The sequence below is a fragment of the Hypanus sabinus genome, chromosome 6, assembly GCF_030144855.1.
Source record: "Hypanus sabinus isolate sHypSab1 chromosome 6, sHypSab1.hap1, whole genome shotgun sequence".
In the NCBI taxonomy this organism is placed as follows: domain Eukaryota; kingdom Metazoa; phylum Chordata; class Chondrichthyes; order Myliobatiformes; family Dasyatidae; genus Hypanus; species Hypanus sabinus.
The window spans coordinates 58,347,644-58,370,001 of record NC_082711.1 but is presented as its reverse complement, the minus strand read 5'-3'; the positions used below and the strand labels follow the sequence as shown (position 1 = coordinate 58,370,001).

Here is a 22,358-nt window from a genome sequence, read left to right as displayed (position 1 = left end):
CTCAGAGTGAGTTATTGATGGTGCATCAAGAGCTTAATAGATTGTTGATTGGACATAGCACCAAAGGTTATGGGGGGAAGGCCAGAGAGTGGGGCTGAGGAGGGGAGGAAAGGATCAGCCATGATTGAATGGTAGAGCAGACTCGATGGGCCAAATGGCCTAATTCTGCTCTTATGTCTTATAGTCTTAAATGAAATAAGTAGAGCAAAAGAAAAGGATATAGCAAAAAAGTGTGATAGTGTTCATGAGTCCAATGTTGATTCAGAAATCAGATGGCAAGTGGTAAATAGCTGTTCCTGAATTGCTGAGTGTGTGCCTTCAGGCCTCTGTACCTCCTTCCTGGTGGTAACAATGGAAAGAGGGCATGTCCTGTGTGGTGGGTTCCTTAAATATGGATACCACCTTTCTGAGGCACCGCTCCTTAAAGATATTACAGAGGCTTGTGCCCATGATAGAGCTGACCAATTTTACAACTCTCTGCCACCTGCTTTGATCCTGTGCAGTAGACATACCAGACAGTGTTGCCTGTCAGAAAGCTCTCCACGATATACCTGTGGAGATTTGTAAGTGATTTTGGTGACATACCAAATCTCCTCAAACTCCTAATGAAATATAATCTCTGTCTTGCCTTCTTTATAGCTGCATCAATATGCTGGGTCCAGGTTAGGTTCTCGGAGATATTGACAACGAGGAACTTCAAATTACTCTCACCCTCCACTTCGGATCCCTCTATGAGGACTGCTATGTGTTCCCTCGTTTTGCCCTTTGTGAAGTCCATAATCAGTTTTTTGGTCTTACTGACACTGAGTGCAAGGTCATTGCTGCAACACCACTCAACCAGCTGGTATATCTTGCTCCTGTACACCCTTTCGCCACCATCTGAGATTCTGCCAACAATGGTTGTATCGTCATGCATTGAGCTGTGCCTAGCCACACATTTATTAGTGTAGGGAGTAGAGCAGTGGGCTAAGCACACAGCCCTGAGGTGCACCAGTGTTGATTGTCAGCCAGATGGAGGTGTTTTATCCAATCCACACAGATTGTGGTCTTCTCGTTAGTAAGTTGACAATCCAGTTGCAGTGGAAGGTACTGCTCCCAGGTTCCGGAGCTTTTTGAACAGAACTGGAGGAATAATGGTTAAACACTGAGCTGTAGTCAGTAAGCCACATCCTGACATAAGTATTTGTATTGTCCAGGTGATCCAAGGCCACACGGAGAGCCAGTAAGATCATGTCCACTGTAAACCTATTGTGGTGATAGGCCAATTGCAGTGGGTCCTGGTCCTTGCTGAGATGGGAGTTGATTCTCACCATTGCCAGTCTCTCAATACGTTTCATCATTGCAGATGTGAGCACTACTGGACAAGGCAGCTCACACTCCTCTTCTTAGGCACTGGTATAATTGTTGCCCTTTTAAAGCAGGTGGAACTTCTGACTGTAGCAATGAGAGATTGAAAATATCTTTGAACACCCCCACCAGATGGTTGACACAGGTTTTCTGAGCCTCACCAGGTCCTTCATCGGGATCTGACACTGTGCGAGCATTCACCCTCTTGAGTGGCAGCCTGACTCTGCCCTCTGAAACAGAGATCGCAGAGTGGCTGGGTGCTGCAGGGAGCTGCATATCTATATTCTCCGTATCAAAGCAAGCATAAAAGGCATTGAGCTCGCCTGGGAGTGAAGCATCACTGCCATTTGTGGTGTTGGATTTCGCTTTGTAGGAAGTCATGATGTGGGAAAGTTGGAAACACGAAAATAAAAATATAAGCTCTGCTAAACTTCTATCAAACCCTTGTTACGCCATAACTCAAGTAAAATGTGCACCCCTGAAAATCATTTTGAAATAAAGGCATTGAGGAAGTGGAGCAAGCACATGATAAATTCATAATTACACCAGAACTGGAGCGTAGGAGGCCAAGGTTTCTATAATCATGAGATTTCTATTCTCGTGACGGACGTAGATAAAGTGAATGTCAGGATAGGGGCGACCAAAACCAAAGGGCACGGGTTTAAAAGAGAGGGGAAGAATAAAAGGGCATCAGAGGCAACTTTCATACACATTGTGGTGCGTAGACAGAACTAACTGCACGAGGAAGTGTTAGAGGCAGTTAGAATTACATTCTTAAAAGACATTTAGGAGGTACATGGATAGGAAAGGCTTGAGAGATATAGTCCAAATGCAGACAAATGGGAACAGCTCTGTTAGACAGCTTGGTACATGGATGAAGCAGCTTACTTCTGTGCCATATTGCTCTAAAACTGTACAAATCAAAGATTAAAGAAGCTGTGTCACCTTTCTGATAAACCACAGAAAGCCTAGTGATCAGTCTTATTTAAGTTTCTAAAATGACTAAAGATTTCAATGCAGCACACGAGGAATGAGTGCTGGAGAACAGACTTTGCATCACAATGCTTGAGGATCACGGCAGCCCATGTGTTTCGGAACCAGTAAAGTGCCTTTGCATTCAAGACATTTTTATAATGTAGAATAGGCAACAGCCCCTGCAAAATATGATATGAGAATGTGAAGCTAAGCACATTTTGTCTTTAGAAAATGCTAAAAAACACAGCAGGTCAGGTAGCATCGGTGAAAAGAGAACCATTTAATTCTTCCGGTCAGGAATCCTTCTTTGGAACTGGACAAGAGAAATGTATTGCCTAAGTAGCAAAGAAGGTGGGGGAGGGCAATGGAGGTCAATGGAAGTCAACAGGCGATTGAAGGTGGGGGAGGTCAATGGGCGATTGAAGGTGGGGGAGATCAACGGGCGATTGAAGGTGGGGGAGATCAATGGAGGTCAATGGAAGTCAACAGGCGATTGAAGGTGGGGGAGATCAATGGCCGATTGAAGGTGGGGGAGATCAACGGGCGATTGAAGGTGGGGGAGATCAATGGCCGATTGAAGGTGGGGGAGATCAACGGGCGATTGAAGGTGGGGGAGATCAATGGAGGTCAATGGAAGTCAACAGGCGATTGAAGGTGGGGGAGATCAATGGCCGATTGAAGGTGGGGGAAGTCAACAGGCGATTGAAGGTGGGGGAGATCAATGGCCGATTGAAGGTGGGGGAGATCAACGGGCGATTGAAGGTGGGGGAGATCAATGGCCGATTGAAGGTGGGGGAGATCAATGGCCGATTGAAGGTGGGGGAAGTCAACAGGCGATTGAAGGTGGGGGAGATCAATGGCCGATTGAAGGTGGGGGAGATCAACGGGCGATTGAAGGTGGGGGAGATCAATGGCCGATTGAAGGTGGGGGAGGTCAACGGGCGATTGAAGGTGGGGGAGGGCAATGGCCGATTGAAGGTGGGGGAGATCAATGGCCGATTGAAGGTGGGGGAGATCAATGGCCGATTGAAGGTGGGGGAGATCAACGGGCGATTGAAGGTGGGGGAGATCAACGGGCGATTGAAGGTGGGGGAGGGCAATGGCCGATTGAAGGTGGGGGAGGTCAATGGAGGGCAATGTATGATTGAAACAGGCAAGTTCATGAGGATAAATATGAGACTAATAGCTGAGGGGTTTTGTCATGTTCATAGACCCTCTTATGTAGAGAAGCTAGGCTTCGGGACATTCAATCAAAGCTGTGATATACTCGGCAGGGCAACCAACAGACAACATCAACAAAAAATCAGCACAATTAACACGAGTGAGAATTTCATCGGCATGAACTGTTTGTAGCAAACAAACCCTCCAAGCTATTTCAGCATACCAATTACTCTGCTGTGCAAACAGATCTGAATTTTACAAAAAAGAACATCCAAGGAGAGCAGATGAGCGCAAGGTTATAAAAGTTGGCTGAGTGGTTGCATACTGGCAGTGCAATCTTGCTTGGTTCCTTGCAGGCGGGTACAATAGGCTCAGAGAACCAAACAGTCTGCTGGGATTTAGCAAAATATTAGGGAAGAGGGGACTGTTCCCCATTTGTTGTGGTTAAAGGAACTTCTGCATAGTTGCAGTTAACATTCCACCTTTTCTGTGTTCTATGCAATGATGAGTCATGATCACGTTAGAATGATTTCATGAATAAACATCTGAAATTGTGAAAGGGAGAGACTTGTAATTTAAATTACAGTCTGAAGGCATGGTGTATTGAGTTTTCATGTGGTGTGGAGTGAAGGCACTGAGGCTGTGAAAGTACATGTTAAAGGAGTGCAGTGGAATGGTTTTGCAATCATTATCATACAGTATTTACCAAGTAAATAATAATACTGTTCAAGATTTCATTGGCAGCAGCCTTAACTTCAGCACCTGTTCCCAGGTCACACCAATCATTCGTGCAGCACCGGGGCCAATTGTGACTCCTGGTGGGCACATCGCTGAATAGCAGCTCCTTCATTTTAGCATAATCAAACCAATACATATCTGTGCTTCCAAATCTTCTCTGGTCTTAAATAACCTGTTCTCTTTTCAGATATAATTTGGAACACATCCAATTGACACGAGTGACTACAAGCATTTAATTGTATGCTGCTTTCCCTTAAGAACAGCTAATGTGGCTAGTTTTCTATTTTTGCCTGCAGAAACAAAACAAAAGTAATTGTGGAGCTTGCAACCTTGATCTAACTGTTCCAAGCCAGTGCCCCCATCACTAAGTGGCAGAATAGCACGATACACTTTACAGTTCCAGTGACCCGATTTCACTTCCCTCTGCTGCCTGTGGGAAGCTTGTATGTTCTTCCTGTGACTTCATCTGTTTCTTCCAGCTGCTCTGGTTTCCTCCCACATTCCAAAGACGTACCAGTTGGTAGGTTAATTGGGCATTGTTGCCCTGTGATTGAGCTCAGATTAAATCAGGGGATTACTGGGAGGTGTGGTTTGAAAGGCCAGAAGTATTGTATCTCAATTAGCAAATAAAAATCTTCCCTGAAAATGTGTTCCTATGACTTACTTGTCAAGAACACGTTCCTATCTTGAAAAAATGAATGCAATCTATTAATTTACTTTAAGATTGTAAACACTCCTGCACAAATCTAAGTGCCCTTTGGTACAGAAAAGTACCTGTGTAAAACGTTAAGACAAAGAAAACTCAGGTGAAGTGGTAAATTTCTGACACCTATACATTGAGGTGAAATTCGTCTATACTCACACCACAAAAGTGCAGGAGTATAGTTCAGAACACAGGATGTGTAGTGTTCTCGCACAGGTGTAAAAGAACTCTGAACTAAACACCAAGCATAAACCAATCAATGAGGCGGTCCCAGTAAGATTAACTGTTTACTGTTCACTCTTCCACATTAACATATGGTGAAAACTGTTGATAAAACAATACAAAATATATACAGTATTTGTTTCCTTTTTTTTATTAGTTTTTCAAAACATTTTACAAATTAAAAACCCCAAATCCCAATGAGGAACATTAAAACAGTGCAAAATTAAGCATACAATAACAATATGCTACAAAGGAAGAGAATTTAGCAAAAAAAAAGCACCTGAATTAAAGACAAGTAAGCTTAGTGTCCTCCCCAAGCCCCACAACACAAGAAAAAACAACAGCAACTCCAGACCAACCACAACACAATATAGAGAGTATAAGTCAGGACAGCCAAGCTCCCAGACTGTGAATACACTCAGCAACAGAAGATAATAATGCCTTCTACCAGAAAAAAAAAAGGAGCTGAAAGCAAGGGACCGAAAAGAAAAAAAAACCCTAGTCAAGAGGAAGGTTATGAAAGTACTCGATAAAAGGTCCCCAGACCTTATGGAACTTTAGATCCGAATTGAGAACTGAATAATGAATTTTTTCGAGGTCCAAACAGGCCATGATGTTGTTAAGCCATTGAGCATGAGTGGGCGGGGCAACATCTCTCCATCTAAGGAGGATCAAGCGTCTAGCCAGGAGAGAGGCAAAGGATAATATTCGGCATTTGGTCGGACCCAGACATAAATCTGTCTCGCCCCAAAAACCGAACAGAGCAATTAAGGGGTTTGGTTCTAGGTGCTGATTCAGAATACACGATAACGTAGTGAAGACATCTTTCCAGAATTTCTCCAAGCTAGGACAGAACCAGTACATATGGATGAGAGAGGCCACGCCCCTCTTGCATTTATCACAGAGCGGACTAACGCTAGGGTAGAATCGAGATAGTTTAGATTTAGACAAATGGGCTCTATGAACAATCTTAAACTGTAAAAGGCAGTGGCGAGCACAAAGAGAGGTTGAGTTAACCGATTTGAGAACTGAATCCCAGCTCTCCTCAGATAAGGAGATATTTAAATCCTGCTCCCAGGCCATATTTGTTTCCTTCTTGATATCACATTGACATCAAAAATACTTCCCAAAATTAAACTACAACAACTATATTACATTAAAGTGCAACATACAGTCAGAATCTACCTATGCCATCGACTGGCTTTAAATACACTTCAACATAAACTATCCGCAACTCTTTAAATAATAAAAAACATAAACTTTATCAACCGTCATTACTTTTAACAGAATCAGTGTTAACATTTTTAATTCAACATATCGATTATCTCATGAACTTACGGCGTTGCTTCACTGATGTTTCTAGTGTGTAGAAAGAAAACTTTTCTCGCGCTGATCCTGCACACACACAAGCCCCCTCCTTCCCATTTCTCCAAACCGGTATTTTCCCACAAGACGCGGCGAAACCAGATGTGTTGTCATCGCATGCCGCGATATATCACAGACAACGAATTTACTTTAAACAATCTTAACTTTAACTTGAAAATGATAACAAACGAATTACTAAAGCGAAAATATAATAAACTAAACAAATGCCTTAAAGGCAACACACTCCCCGCTTGATCTTCGTAAGGTCACAATGAACATAATACAAAACTTCAGTCTCTAAATCAGTCCTTAGGGAGAAGTAGAATGACTTCTGTAACTGGCCTTTGGTAAATTTTCACATCAACTTGGTCAGAAGTTTTCAACTCAACCTTCCTGACATGTCCATCCCTATTAGGGAATGTGGCAGTGTTTCTGGCCATTGGCCAGCAGTTGCAGGTGATTTGCTTGTCCCTGAGCAGGACTAAATCTCCAACTTGAAGATTCCTGCAGGGTTCTGTCCACTTTTGTCTGTGTTGCAACAAAGGTAGATATTCATGTCTCCAACGAGACCAGAACTGATTTGCCAGAGCCTGGACCTGTCTCCATTGCCTTGTGTACAAATCCTTATCAGAGAAGTCCCCAGGTGAAGGGGGAGCTCCTGCCTTCTGCGTAAGGAGCATTGATGGCGAGAGTATGAAGGGGTTTTCCGGGTCAGAAGACACAGGTAGGAGTGATTGTGCGTTTATAATGGCTGTGACCTCTGCCATTAGTGTGCACAGTACCTCGTCGGTCAATCGGGTGTGTTGCTGCAGAAATATTGAATCAAGAATTCTTTTGGCGATACCAATCATCCGCTCCCATGTGCCTCCCATGTGAGAAGCGTGTGGTGTGTTAAATTCCCAGCTGCATCCCTGCTGACTGAGGTACTTTTGCACTGTTTTGTCCATCCCCAGCTCCTTTGATTCTCCAACAAAGTTCGCGCCGCAATCAGACCTTAACTGTTTTGCAGGGCCTCTTAGCGCAAAGAAGTGCCTGAGAGCATTAATGCAGCTGGATGTATCCAAAGATTCGATGACCTCATTGTGTACTGCTCTTGAACTCATGCAGCTAAACATGATGGCCCACCGCTTGCTCTCTGCTTGTCCTCCTCTGGTGCGTCTCGTAGTGATAGTCCAGGGACCAAATACATCGAGCCCCACATATGTAAAAGGAGGGCAAGCATTGAGGTGTTCTGGTGGGAGGTCCGCCATAGGTTGAGCTTCCATCTTCCCTTGCAGTTTCCTGCAGGTTACACATTTGTGAAGTACTGAATTGATCAGTGTTTTACCTCCCAAGATCCACAGTCCCACTGCCCTTATTGCTCCCTCTGTCAGGTGACAGCCCTGATGCCTTACCTGTTCATGGTGATGGTGAGTGAGCAGTAAGGACACGTGGCTGTCTTTGGGCAGGATTACTGGACTCTTTTCTGCAGCTGGAAGTTGGGAGTGTATTAACTGGCCTCCAATGCAGATGATATCGTTCTTCAGGATCGGGTTGAATTTCCTCAAAGGGCTGTCCTTTGGTATTGGTTTATTAGCTTGGAGAGCTGAAAACTCCGCTGCAAAAGCTGCTGTTTGAGTTGCTTTAAAGATGATGTCCTTTGCCTGGGCCAATTCGTCCGCAGTGCGAGGTAAGTTACATTTGTGCCATAAGAAACGAAGGATATTGCGATGGTCCTCCTGTACTAAGAAGCAATGGAACACCTGCTGGATGTCCGCTAAGATCACGACCTTCTCCTTCTGGAAGCACGGCAGGACCCCGAGAAGGGTATTGTTAAGGTCGGGGCCTGTAAGGAGCACGTCATTAAGGGAGATACCAGTGCACTGAGCACTGGAGTCAAAGACCACCCTGATCTGATTGGGCTTTTGTGGGTGGTAAACCCCAAACGTTGGGAGGTACCAGCACTCCTCGCCTTCCCTCAGTGGCGGTGCTACTTCAGCATGTCCATTAGCGAAGATCTTCTCCATAAATGCTACGTATTGTTGCTGCATCTCAGGTTTCCTTTTCAGGGTTTTTTGCAAAGACATGAACTGCTTGACTGCCTGCTCTTTGTTGTTTGGCAAGCGCTGGCGTGGTTCTCTGAAAGGTAGTGGGGTGACCCAATTATTTGCTTCATCTCTGAAGACCTTGGTGTCCATTATTTTTAAGAAAATGGCGTCTTGAGCTGATGGAGCAAGTTTATTATCATGCTCAGTTTGAGCGAAGACTGACTGACCCAGCGTCTTGTCGGTTACTTTACATTTGTCAAAGCCTTGTCGTGCTTCCTTGATACACATGAAACTTGTGCAGGGTTGAAAAATTGAATGGCGGCCACTCTCTAGCACATTGGTCTTGAGTATGTTAACTGTCTGTTTGTGTACATTGCCAAGGCATACCTCTCCTATCACCACCCAGCCCAGATCCAGGTGTTGGGCAAAGGGGGCATCGTGTGATCCATTGACCTGCTGCCTAACCTTGTGCACCTGGAGAACATCTCTTCCTAATAGCAGGAGTATTTCTGCTGTTGGATCCAGTTCTGGGATGTGCTTGGCAATGTGGTGGAGATGTGGCTGGTGTAGCACTGCACTTGGTGTTGGGATCTCAGTGCGGTTATTCAAAATTTCATTGCACTCTAAGAGTGGAGGGAGACAGATGACGACTTTACCATCCAGGGGCTCGAGCTGGAAGCCACCTGCCTTCCTTCCATGAGTTTCCGCGTTGCCTGAGCAAGTTCTAAGGTAGTATGGGAACTGATTACTCTCAATGTTGAACAAGTCAAAGGACTCTGGTCTGACTAGTGAGTGATTGCTCTGATCGTCCAGAATTACATAGGCTTTGATGGCCTTGTCTTTGGCTCCCTTAGGGTACACCTTAGTGAGGCAGATCTTTGAACAAGAACGGCTTTACTAAGCTTGACCGCAAACTTTTGTGCAGCTCAAGCTCACAACAGTTGTCCTGGAGTGAGCCTCTCCCTCCCCACTGTCCTGTTGTGAGGGTGAAGGAGCTTTGTCAGTTTGCGGTAATGGGCCGGGATGCATGGTCCATCATGATTAATGCTATTACATTCCGGGCACTTCACGGAGATCGTACACTCTCTAGCAAGGAACAGCATTTAAAACATATTTTTTTCTCCTTGAGAAGGGCCATTCTCTCTTCAAGGGGTTTTTTCCTAAACATTCTGCATTTTTGAGGGGGTGGGGTTTGTTATGCAATGGACAATTCTTGCTAGGGTCATTGTTAGTTGTAAAGGCTTCAGTCTTAAGCACTGAGACAGGTTTATTAATGTTGAAATTATTTGAAGTGGAGTTAACTGGCTTGGTGTAAATTGTACTGCTACCTGGACTCATGAAGCTAGGGTCGTTTCGCTTCTTCGCCTCCTTGCACACAAACCTAGTGAAATACTCAAAGGGAGGAAATCGACCACTGTTCCCTTCCTTGTACTCTGAGCCAACAAACACCCACCTTTCCTGCAGCCCAAATGGAAGTTTGTCCACGATTTGTCTAATCCCGTATGAAGTATCTAGGTATGATAGACCAGTTAAATAGCCATCTTCTTTGGCGTCTTGAATCTCCATAAGTAAATCTCCGAGCTCTCTTAACTTAGTGTGGTCCTTGGCTGACAACTTAGGAAAATTTTCCAGACATTGGAATAGTGCCGATTCAATAATTTCAGGGGCCACATAGCCCTCCCGAAGTCTCTCCCATGCTTTGCGTAAGGCTAGCTCGGGGTTGTTGATGTACACTGAACGTATGCATCTCACCTGTTTGCATGATTCTTTTCCCAGCCATTTTGTCATAAGATCCAACTCTTGGGTTGCTCCAAGCTGGACTCCGTGGATAGCGTTGGCAAATGAGGAGTACCATGCACGGTAATTTTCAGGCTTATCGTCAAACTGATATAATGCTGAAGTGACGAGATCTCGTTGTGCTAAATACTGTGCCATGGGTTCAACTGCAAGGGGCTTGCTGGCTGGGGGAATATGTCGGCGGGTATATGACTGAGGGTGTACATTTGTTATGGAATTTGCTGTTCTGAATTCAGCCTTTGCCTCTTTTCTCACCAAATCTGGTAAGTTTGGTGTCAAGAAGTATTTGTCATCAGCCCTTTCATTCTTGAATTCATCGCGGAGTTGCAAGGGTAAATTCTCTTCCTCGGATGAATGTGATGCAGTTGGGCCTCTCTGAGACTCCTCATGAGGTGGGATGTTAGCATATAAGTATGGAGAGGAAGAACGAATCTTCAAGTCCATTGGAGATCGGACATAGTCGCTTGTGCGTTCCAACCTGGTCTTTTCTGAAGTAGATTTTACATCAACCAGAACATGCATTTCTTCAGCACTTTCTATTATTTCTGTTTCCACCCTGGCAGCTTCTGCTTCTCGGTGTAGCGTCAGCACTTCTAACTCTGACTCTGTCCTTACCTTTTCCAACTGGTTTTCGGCTTCTCTGTCAGCCGCTTCCTTTTTCAATTTTGCTTCTTGTTCGGTGTACAACGCTCACACCTTGGCAGCTTCTGCCTTAGCTCTTGCATGGGCACCCTTACTTGTTGATGCCCTACTGCTCCTGGTGCTGGATGGCAACGATGCTGGATCGTGATGACATTGCAGCACTTGAAACACCTGGTAATGCTGCCTTTTCACTGTAATGTTCTCGCACAGGTGTAAAAGAACTCTGAACTAAACACCAAGCATAAACCAATCAATGAGGCGGTCCCAGTAAGATTAACTGTTTACTGTTCACTCTTCCACATTAATGTATGGTGAAAACTGTTGATAAAACAATACAAAATATATACAGTATTTGTTTCCTTCTTGACATCATATTTACATCATAAATACTTGCCAAAATTAAACTACAACAACTATATTACATTAAAGTGCAACATACAGTCAGAATCTACCTACGCCATCAACTGGCTTTAAATACACTTCAACACAAACTATCCGCAACTCTTTAAATAATAAAAAACATAAACTTTATCAACCGTCATTACTTTTAACAGAATCAGTGTTAACATTTTTAATTCAACATATCGATTATCTCATGAACTTACGGCGTTGCTTCACTGATGTTTCTAGTGCGTAGAATGAAAACTTTTCTCGTGCTGATCCTGCACACATAAGCCCCCTCCTTCCCATTTCTCCAAACCGGCATTTTCCCACAAGACGCGGCGAAACCGGATGTGTTGTCATCGCATGCTGTGATATATCACAGACAACGAACTTACTTTAAACAACCTTAACTTTAACTAGAAAACGATAACAAACGAATTACTAAAGCGAAAATATAATAAACTAAACAAATGCCTTAAAGGCAACACAGGTTGTCTTCTGAGACTGAGATTATCGAATATACAAATTTACTAGTCAGAAACAACCCTTCGGCTAACAAGTCCATGCCCCCGAAAACGCTGCCTGGCCCGAGAAGCTATCTGCTCCAGCTGTGGAAAGAAGGGCCACTTCGCCAAGGCCTGTAAGTCCAAACCATGAGCGAAGACGAGCAGCGCCGCGTGTGAGGCATGGGGGTCACCATCTTGGTTGCTGCCATCTTGCCTGCCCGCCTCGTGCGAGGCATGGGGCAGCCATCTTTGTCAGTGCCACCTCGCCTCGCCTCCAACCCATGGGTGTTTACTGGGCACCAAGACAGTGATTCAACTCTGGCCTCCGTGACCCTTGACCAAAGCGCTCCACACCAGCTCGCAAAGTCAATGATGGACATCCTGGTGGAGGGGCACAGGACTAGCTGCCTGTTTGACACGGGCAGCACTGAGAGTTTTACTCACCCGAACACAGTGCAATGCTGTGGACTCGTGACACAGCCTGTAAGCCGGAAGGTCACCATGGCTTCTGGATCGCATTCCACAGACATCCGGGTGGGTTGTGTAGCGACATTGGTGGTGCAGGGCACAGAATATCAGGACTTTGCATTACTGGTCACGCCTCAATTGTGTGCCCCTGTGCTATTGGGGCTCGACTTCCAGAGCCACCTGAAAAGTGTGACAATGGAGTATGACGGGCCCTTCCCACCAATCACTGTCAGAAATCCTCAGTTTTGTGAGACTTCGTCATCTACCCCACTACTGACCACACACACACACCGACCCGCACATCCCACCCAACACCATACCAACAGCCGCGCTACTGACGCCACTTGCAGCCTCTCCACACTCAAGATCCCTCCCCTACTGCTGTTCGCCAACCTGACCCCAACTGTAAACCTGTGGCAACTAAAAGCAGGAGGTACAGCGTGGGGGACAGGGCCTTCATTAAGTCAGAGGTGCAACGGCTGCTCAGGGAGGGGATCATTGAGCCAAGCACAAGTCTTTGGAGGGCCCAGGTGGTTGTTGTTCGGACCGGGCAGAAAAATAGGATGGTCATGGACTATAGCCAGACCATCAATAGGTTCACGCAGCTTGACGCGTACCCCCTACCCCGCATCGCGGATCTGGTCAACCAGATAGCTCAGTACAAGGGGTACTCAACCATAGACCTGAAATCCGCTTACTATCAGCTCCCCATTTGCCCGGAGGACCACCCCTACACCACCTTCGAGGCAGGCAGCAGGCTCTATCATTTCCTGCGCGCCCCTTCAGTGTCACGAATGTTGTCTAAGTCTTCCAGAGGGAAATGGACCAGATGGTGGACCAGTGCCAACTGAAGGCCACGTTCCCATATCTGGATAACATCACCATCTGCGGTCACGACTGGCAGGATCACGACGCCAACCTCCAACGATTTTTCCAAGCAGCCAAAACTCTTAACCTTACCTATAACAGGGACAAGTGTGTGTTCAGAACCACCCGACTTGCTATCCTTGGGAATGTCGTGGAGAATGGGGTCATTGGCCCTGATCCCGACCATATGCACCCCCTGTTGGAACTCCCTCTTCCCACCACCCTCAGAGCCCTCAAACGGTGCCTGGGCTTCTTCTCCTATTACGCCCAATGGGTCCCCAATTACGCAGACAAGGTCCACCCCCTGGTCAAGTCCACTGCATTTCCCCTCTCTACCGAGGCCCGTGCGGCCTTCAGCCGCATTAAAGGGGACATTGCCAAAACAACGTTGCATGCGGTCGACGAGACCATTTCCTTCCAAGTGGAGTGTGATGCCTCCAACTTCGCGCTGGCTGCTCTCCTCAACCAGGCAGGAAGACCGGTAGCATTCTTCTCTCGTACCCTTCAAGGCTCAGAAATTCGGCACTCCGTGGTGGAGAAAGAAGCCCAGGCCATAATGAAAGCTATTAGACACTGGAGGCACTATCTCGCTGGCAAAAGATTCACCTTGTTGACCAACCAGCGCTCAGTTGCATTCATGTTTAGCAACCAACAGCGGGGCAAAATCAAAAATGATAAAATTTTGAGGTGGAGAATAGAACTCTCCACCTACAACAATGATATCCTGTACCGGCCTGGAAGGCTCAATGAGCCCCCTGGTGCCCTATTCCGGGGAGCGTGTGCCAGCGCGCAGCTCGACCAGCTATACGTCCTCCATGCACATCTTTGCCATCCAGGGGTCACCCGATTTTACCATTTCGTGAAAGCCTGGAACCTGCCGTACTCCCTTGAGGACATCAGGACGATGACCAGGGACTGCCAAGTTTGCGCTGAGTGCAAACCGCATTTCTACCGTCCTGAAAAGGCACGACTTATCAAGGCCACCCGCCCCTTTGAGCGACTGAGTGTCGACTTTAAGGGCCCCCTTCCCTCCACCGACCACAATGTCTACTTTCTCAACATAATCAACGAGTACTCGCAGTTCCCCTTTGCCATCCCCTGCCCTGATACCACTGCCACATCCGTCATAAAAGCCCTCCGCCAGCTCTTCACTCTGTTCAGATATGCTGCTCACTGGATTTTTTTTTATTTATCACACTATTCAATGTAAATTCTAGAGACTTACACATGAAATTCCCTGGAGATCAGCAGTTTCTGAGATACTTAAGCCATTCCATCCCATTTCGTCTTCTTTGAATAATGTTTAATGGCAGTTAGCAGACCAACATAAGATGCATTACAACTACCCACTGGGCTGGAGCGTGAATCACTGGAAAGTACACCCCCAACTCCCCCCTCCCCAAAAAAACTCAAGTAATACTAAAAAGTCTAATATCTTTTCCAACCCTAGATTGATAGCAATCATCTCAGGCAAGAATACTGATACTTCATCTGATAATTTTAACAGTTACCTGAAACTTTGGAATATAAACAGAAACACCTGAATGATCTGACATTGGATATTTTGAACCACCTGCAAAGACAGAAGACAATAAGATATAGGAGCAGAATTAGGCCATTCAGCCCATCAAGTCCACTCTGCCATTTATTCATGAGTGATCCAATCTTCCTCAGTCCTAGTCTCTTGCCTTCTTCCCATAGCCCTTTATGCTCTAACCTATCAAGAAGCAATCAACTTCTGCCTTAAAGAAACATACAGACTTGGCCTTCACAGCTGCCTGTGGCAAGAATTCCACTGTTTCACCACTCTCTAGCTAAGGAAATTCCTCTGCATTTCCATTCTAAAAGGAACCCCTCTATTCTGAGGCTGTCCCCTGTGGTCTTAGACTCTCTCACAAAAGGAAACATCCTCTCCGCATCCACTCTATCAAGGCCTTTCACCATGCAATAGATTTCAATGAGGTCAGCCCTTATTCTTCTGAACTTCAGTATACATAGGCCAAGAGCCGTCAAACACTCTTCATAAGACAATCCTGGAATCATTTCTGTGAACCTCCTTTGAACCCTCTCCAATTTTTAGCACATTCTTTCTAAGATAAGGGGCACAAAATTGCTCACAATATTCCAAGTGAGGCCTCACCAGTGCTTTATAAAAGTCTCAACATTACATCCTTGCTTTTATATTCTAGTCCTCTTGAAATGAATGCTAACATTGCATTTGCCTTTCTCACCACAGACTCAACCTGCAAATTAACCTTCAGGGAATCCTGCACAAGGACTCCCAAGTTCTTTTGCACCTCAGTTTTTTTGTATTTTCTCTGAATTTAGAAAACAGTCTACCCTTTCATTTCTTTACCAAAGTACATGACCATACACTTCCTGACACTGTATTCCATCTGGCATTTCTTTGCCAATTCTCCTAATCTGTTTTTAGTCCTTCTGTAGCCCCTCTACTTCCTCAAAGCTACCTGCCCCTCCACCTACCTTTATATCATCTGTAAACTTTGCAACAAAGCCATCAATCCATGCAAATCATTGATATATAATGTAAAATGAATCAGTTCCAACTCAGACCCCTTTGGAACTTGTCACTTGTCATCAACAGCCAGGCAGAAAAAGCTCCCCTTATTCCCACTCTTTGCCTCCTGCCTATCAGCCACTGCTTTATCCATGGTAAAATCTTTCCTATATTACCATGGGCTTGTAGCTTGTTAAGCAGCCTCATGTGTGGCACCTTGTCAAAGGCCTTCTGAAAATCCAAGTGCACAACATTTCCTTTGTCTGTCCTGCATGTTATTTCTACAAAGAATTCCAACAGATTTATCAGGGAAGTTTTTCCCTCGAGGAAACCATGCTGATTACAGCCTATTTTATCATGTGAATCCAAATACCGTGAGACCTCATCCTTAATAATTGACTCCAACATCTTCCCAGCCACTGAGGTCAGACTAACTGGCCTGTAGTTTCCCTTCTTCTGCCTCCCTCTCTTCTTGAAGAACGGAGTGACACTCACAATTTTCCGGTCTTCCGGAACCATTCCAGAATCTAGTGATTCTTGAACAATCATTAATAATGCCTCCACAATCTCTTCAGTCAGCTCTTTCAGAGCTCTGGAAGCTGCACCATTTGATTCAGGTGACTTATCTACCTTCAGAGCTTTCTGATTCCCGAGACCCATCTCTCTCGTAATGGCAACTTAGCACACTTCATTACCCGACACCCGGAACTTCCACCATACTGTTAGTGTCTTCCACTATGAAGACTGATGCAAAATATTATTTCAGTTCATCCACCAATTCATTGTCCATTACTACCGCTTCAGCATCATTTTCCAGCGATCTGCTTCTCTTTTACACTTTATGTATCTGAAGAAGATGTTCATATCCTCTTTAATATTGTTGGCTAGCTTACTTCTGTATTCCATATTCTTTTCCAATCAATTCTGGCCAACTCCTCTCTCATGCCTCTATAATTCTCTTTTCTCCACTGTAATACAGATACATCTAAATTTAGCTTCTCCTCAGATTTCAGGGTGAATTTGATCACACTATGATCACTTCCCCCCAAGGGTTCTTTTATCTAAAGCTCCCTAATCAATTCTGGTTCATTACACAACACCCAGTACAGAATAGCTGATCCTCTAGTGGGCTCAACCATGAGCTGCTCTAAAAAGCCATTTCATAGGCACTCTGGAAATTCCCCCACCTGGAATCCAGCACCAAACTGATTTTCCCAATCTATCTGCATATTGAAGTCCTCCATGAGATTTTCTATCTCTCGTTGTAATTTGCAGGGGTTTGTATACAACTCCAGTCAGGGTCTTTTTACCCTTGCAGTCCCAGAGCTCTATCCACAATGATTCAACACCTTCTGACCTTATGATACCTCTTTCCAATGATTTGATTTCATTTTTTTAAATCAACAGAGCAACACCACCCCTTCTGTCTTCTTGCCTGTCCTTTTGATACAGTGTATCCTTGGACAAAAAACTCCCAGCTCTAATCTTCTTTCTACCATGATTCAGTGATACCTACATCATTCCTACCAATATGCAACTGGGCTGCGAGTTCATCTACCTTATTCTGTATTTGGCGCACATTCAAATACAACAGCTTCAGTCCTGTATTCACCCATGATGATTTTGTCTGCCTTTTACATTGCAACTCATCCTGTTGACTGCGATTTTTGCCCTATCAGCCTCTCCTCATTACACAATGCAACAGTTTGTAAACCAGCTTCAACTTCTGCAATATTATCTGCCTTTCCTATGATACTTCTTGCATTGAAATATACGCAGCTCAGGACATTGGTCACAGTATGCTCAACCTTTTGTTTCCTAGCTTTGTCTGCAGTCTTGCCAACATTTGCCTCCACAACCTCTCCACTAACTGTTCTGGCATTTTGGTTCCCATCCCCCTGCAAGTCTAGTTTAAATTCCACTGTGCATCATTAACTAAGTTACCCGCTGGGATATTTGTCCTCCACCAATTTGAGTGCGGGCCATCCCTTCTGTACAGGTCCCACCTTCCCTGAAAGAGAGCCCAGTGATCCAAAAATCTTATGCTCTCCTCCTACCAACAAACTCCTTAGCCAAGTATTAAACTGTAAAATCTTCCTAGTTCTGGCCTCACTAGCATATGGCATGGGTAGCAATCCTCAGATCACAACCCTGGAGGTCCTGCCCTTTAAATTAGCACCTAATTCCCTAAACTCCCTACATAGACTTCTAGCTGTTCACCCTCCCATTTAAGAATGCTGAGGACTTGATCTGAGATGTCCTGGACCCTGGCACCTGGAGAGATTTATATAAGAAAGCATAATATCTGCCTTGCATATATTGCTGAACTACCCGTACCACTGATATAGAATCAATCTTCGTTTTGACCTTTTCTTGAAGGCTAAATTTAACCACAGACAAAGGGGAAAGAAGCATGGAGGAACGAAAGAAAGGATTACACTGGGACCATATTGGACATCAAACAGCCCAAGATTTTGTGCCCATTCATTTCCCATCCACCCAAAATTGCTCCCAATATTCCACTAATATTGGATGACTAACTATTTATGTTTACCCAATAAATCATTGCTAACTGTAACCTGCATAGATATAAAGATAATTATATAGTCCTGCTAAAGGGTCTGGCCTAAAATGTCGACTGTACTTTTCTCAATAGATGCTGTCTGGCCTGCAGAGTTCCTCCAGCATTTTGTGGGTTTTGCTTGGATTTCCAGCATCTGCAGATTTTCCCTTGTTTATAAACATAATTCACCCATTTCTGCCAATAATGTCAAAATTGGGGATGATTTAATAGCACAGCAACATAATTTCAATACTCGAGCTCGAACTTTATCTGGGGGCTTTAAAACTGCTGGTGAGGCTGACCCATAAGCAACACATCGAATCAGCATCAAGATGGTGTCAGCATACAACGCTTCCCAATAGCAAACGAAAATATCTTTTTTACTTCGTTTACGTCTGTTTTTCACCTTCAATGTGTTTCTGGGACTGTGAGAGCCTGCGATTTACAGTTTGGAGATTGGATGAGTGACCGAGCACTTCGCTGTCTCTGAAAAGATTCTGGGGAGTGAGTACCCTTTCGGATGGCCTCAACGTGAAGAAACTTTCAAGACAGTATGCAAACTAATCTTCGACTCCATTTCCCCATTTTAAATGTCCATTAATTGCTGTCAAGGAAGATTGAGACATCGAGACAAAATGCAGAATGCAAACGAGAGTTTCAAAGCGGAATGACTTTTGATCACTGCTGGAGAAGGACTGTGAGCAACCTTTTGCCATGTGGCTTGAGGTGTTGGACAGGTAGGCCTCTCTGCCTTGTGTACTGTCCCTCTCCTTCGATTGGACTGGATTTATGCATTGAACTATATTGTTTATGGATTGTTTCAGACTTATAGTTTTTATATTCTGTGTTTTTCTTTTAAATTGCCTGTTCCTGCTGCCTGACCTGCTTGAGTTCCTCCAGCATTTTGTGTGCATTGCTCTGGATTTTCAGTAGCTGCAGAATCTCTTGTGTTTAGGATAGTGTCCTTGATAGTTTGCCTCTCTCCTCCTTCAGCATTGTGCTTCCAGTTGGATTAAATCCTAATTTGACTGTGCTTGTCTATGGGACTCAAGCATTTCCTCCTTGTCAAGCTCCCCACTGTCTTCAAACACAACTTCTATAGTTAAGTTCTATCTCCTTTACCATAGCATTGGAGTAAGGGGAAATATGAGGCTATCAGGGAGGAACTTGGAAGCATAAATTGGAAACAGATGTTCTCAGGGAAATGTATGGAAGAAATGTGGCAAATGTTCAGGGGATATTTGCGAGGGGTTCTGCACAGGTACGTTCCAATGAGACAGGGAAAGAATGGTAGGGTACAGGAACTGTGGTACACAAAGGCTGTTGTAAATCTAGTCAAGAAGAAAAAAAGAGCTTATGAAAGGTTCAAAAATCTAGGTAATGATAGAGATCTAGAAGGTTATAAGGCTAGCAGGAAGGAGCTTATGAATGAAATTAGGACAGCCAGAATGGACCATGAGGAGGCCTTGGCGGACAGGATTAAGGAAAACCATGAGGCATTCTACAAGTATGTGAAGAGTGTTACGAACGTGCCACAGCTCTGAGGGGCCGAAGGGTGCAGGGTAGCCCCCTCCTTTTTGAGAATTGCAAGATCACTATTGAGTCAGTTCAGGAGACCCAGGAAATGAGAGAAAGACATGCAGAATCCACAAAGAGTTGGAATGTGTCCTGGCCTCCGAAAGGCAGAGCCATGGATACCGGCTATTGTCTCTTGGAGAAGGACTTGTGTATTGGATCCTGTACGATGCATCGAAGCCCCCAGGCAATGAACCGAGGGGGAGGTTGGTGGAGGGATTGCATCATCCCAACCTGATTGACATCTGAGACCCTGTGAATCAGGATAAAAGAGGGTCTGTGGGAACAGCCCCTCAGTCGCACCAGAAGAAACGCTAGCGATCCCGTAATAGCGAAAGCCAGTGGGAAGGCCTCGTGCATCCGTTTCCATTTGCCCCGGAATCGGTGGGCCTTTACCACGGAAGAACGGTCTTTAACTAACAATGGGGAAATCAACTCCCAATGACTCTCGAAGGATTGACATCATAAAAGGAATGGACAAGTTTTAACCCATCTTTCTCTCCAACCAGAAAGCTGCAGCTTGAATGAACTAAAGTGACTTTTATATTTCCATCGGACAATACATTATCCCCTAGACAACGATAGAGCTATTCCTTATTATTATTATACCCGTGCTTTTAGATTTAGTATTGACGACGTATATTATCTGTATGTTTGCATTGATATTATTTTTGTATATTTTTATCAATAAATACTGTTAAAAATAGTACCATCAGACTTCAATGGACCTCTCTATCTTTGCTGGTAAGTGACCCAGTTACAGGGTACGAAACAAGAGCAAGAGGATAAAATGTGAGAGAATAGGACCAATCAAGTGTGACAATGGAAAAGTCAGTATGGAACCGGAGGAGATGGCAGAGGTACTTAATATATGCTTTGCTTCAGTATTCACTACAGAAAAGGATCTTGGTGATTGTAGGGATGACTTGCAGCGGACTGAAAAGCTTGAGCATATAGATACTAAGGAAGATGTGCTGGAGCTTTTGGAAAGCATCAAGTTGGATAAGTCACCGGGACCAAACGGGATGTACAGGCCACTGTGGGAAGCGAGGAAGGAGATTGCTGAGCCTCTGGCAATGATTTTTGTATCATCAATGAGGACGGGAGAGGTTGCGGAGGATTGAAGGGTTGCGGATGTTGTTCCCTTATTCAAGAAAGGGAGTACGGATAGCCCAGGAAATTATAAGCCAGTGAGTCTTACTTCAGTGGTTGGTGTTGATGGAGAAGATCCTGAGAGGCAGGATTTATGAACATTTGGAGAGGCATGATATGATTAGGAATAGTCAGTATGACTTTGTCAAAGGCAGGTCGTGCCTTATGAACATGATTGAATTTTTTGAAGATGTGACTTAAACACATTGATGAAGGTAGAGCCGTGAACGTAGTGTATATGGATTTCAGCAAGGCATTTGATAAGGTACCCTATGCAAGGCCTATTGAGAAAGTAAGGAGGCATGGGATCCAAGGAGACATTGCTCTGTGGATCCAGAACTGGCTTGCCACAGAAGGCAAAGAGTGATTGTAGATGGGTCATATTCTGCATGGAGGTCGGTCACCAGTGGTGTGCCTCAGGGATCTCTTTTAGGACCCCTCTCTTTGTGATTTTTATAAATGACCTGGATGAGGAAGTGGAGGGATGGGTTAATAAATCTGCTGATGACACAAAGGTTGGGGGTGTTGTGGATAGTATGGAGGGCTGTCAGAGGTTACAGTGGGATATTGATAGGATGCAAAACTGGGCTGAGAAGTGGCAGATGGGGTTCAACCGAGATAAGTGTGAGGTGGTTCATTTTGGTAGGTCAAATATAATGGCAGAATATAGTATTAATGGTAAGACTCTTGGCAGTGTGGAACATCAGAGGGATCTTTGGGTCCGAGTCCATTGGACACTCAAAGCTGCTATGCAGGTTGGCTCTGTGGTTAAGAAGGAATATGGTGCATTGTGAGATTTGTGCGCATGTGCCAGCCATGCATGCTGCCTGTTACAGTATTGACAATGAATTGGACTGGTCAAAGAACACTGAGGCTGTCTACAAGAAGGGTCAGAGCCGTCTCTATTTCCTGAGGAGACTGAGGTCCTTATAACATCTGCTGGATGATGCTGAGGATGTTCTACGAGTCTGTGGTGGCCAGTGCTATCATGTTTGCTGTTGTGTGCTGGGGCAGCAGGCTGAGGGTAGCAGACACCAACAGAATCAACAAACTCATTCGTAAGGCCGGTGATGTTGTTGGGGTGGAACTGGTCTCTCTGACAGTGGTGTCTGAAAAGAGGATGCTGTCCAAGTTGCATGCCATCTTGGATAATGACTCCCCTCCACTCCATAATGTACTGGTTAGGCACAGGAGTACATTCAGCCAGAGACTCATTCCACCGAGATGTAACACTGAGCATCATAGGAAGTCATTCCTGCCTGTGGCCATCAAACTTTACAACTCCTCCCTTGGAGTGTCAGACATCCTGAGCCAATAGGCTGGTCCTGGACTTATTTCCACTTGGAAC

At 44.9% G+C, this 22,358-nt stretch overlaps 1 protein-coding gene across 2 annotated transcripts; it reads right to left on the bottom strand.

The window, feature by feature from the left end:
- Positions 1–5,319: 5,319 nt before the first annotated feature.
- LOC132395502 (uncharacterized) lies at positions 5,320–14,802 on the bottom strand. 2 transcript variants are annotated; one of them, XM_059972222.1, is made up of 3 exons: positions 14,714–14,802; positions 11,583–11,727; positions 5,320–11,295 (listed from the first exon to the last, which is right to left on the bottom strand). In XM_059972222.1, the coding sequence occupies exon 3, from the start codon at positions 8,824–8,826 to the stop codon at positions 6,814–6,816; it is 2,013 nt and encodes a 670-aa protein (XP_059828205.1). In that variant the 5' UTR covers positions 8,827–11,295; positions 11,583–11,727; positions 14,714–14,802; the 3' UTR covers positions 5,320–6,813. The 2 variants fall into 2 exon arrangements, with proteins under 2 accessions (XP_059828205.1, XP_059828204.1); XM_059972221.1 differs by lacking the exon at positions 14,714–14,802 and having other exon boundaries at positions 11,583–13,007.
- Between the last annotated feature and the right edge of the window lie 7,556 nt (positions 14,803–22,358).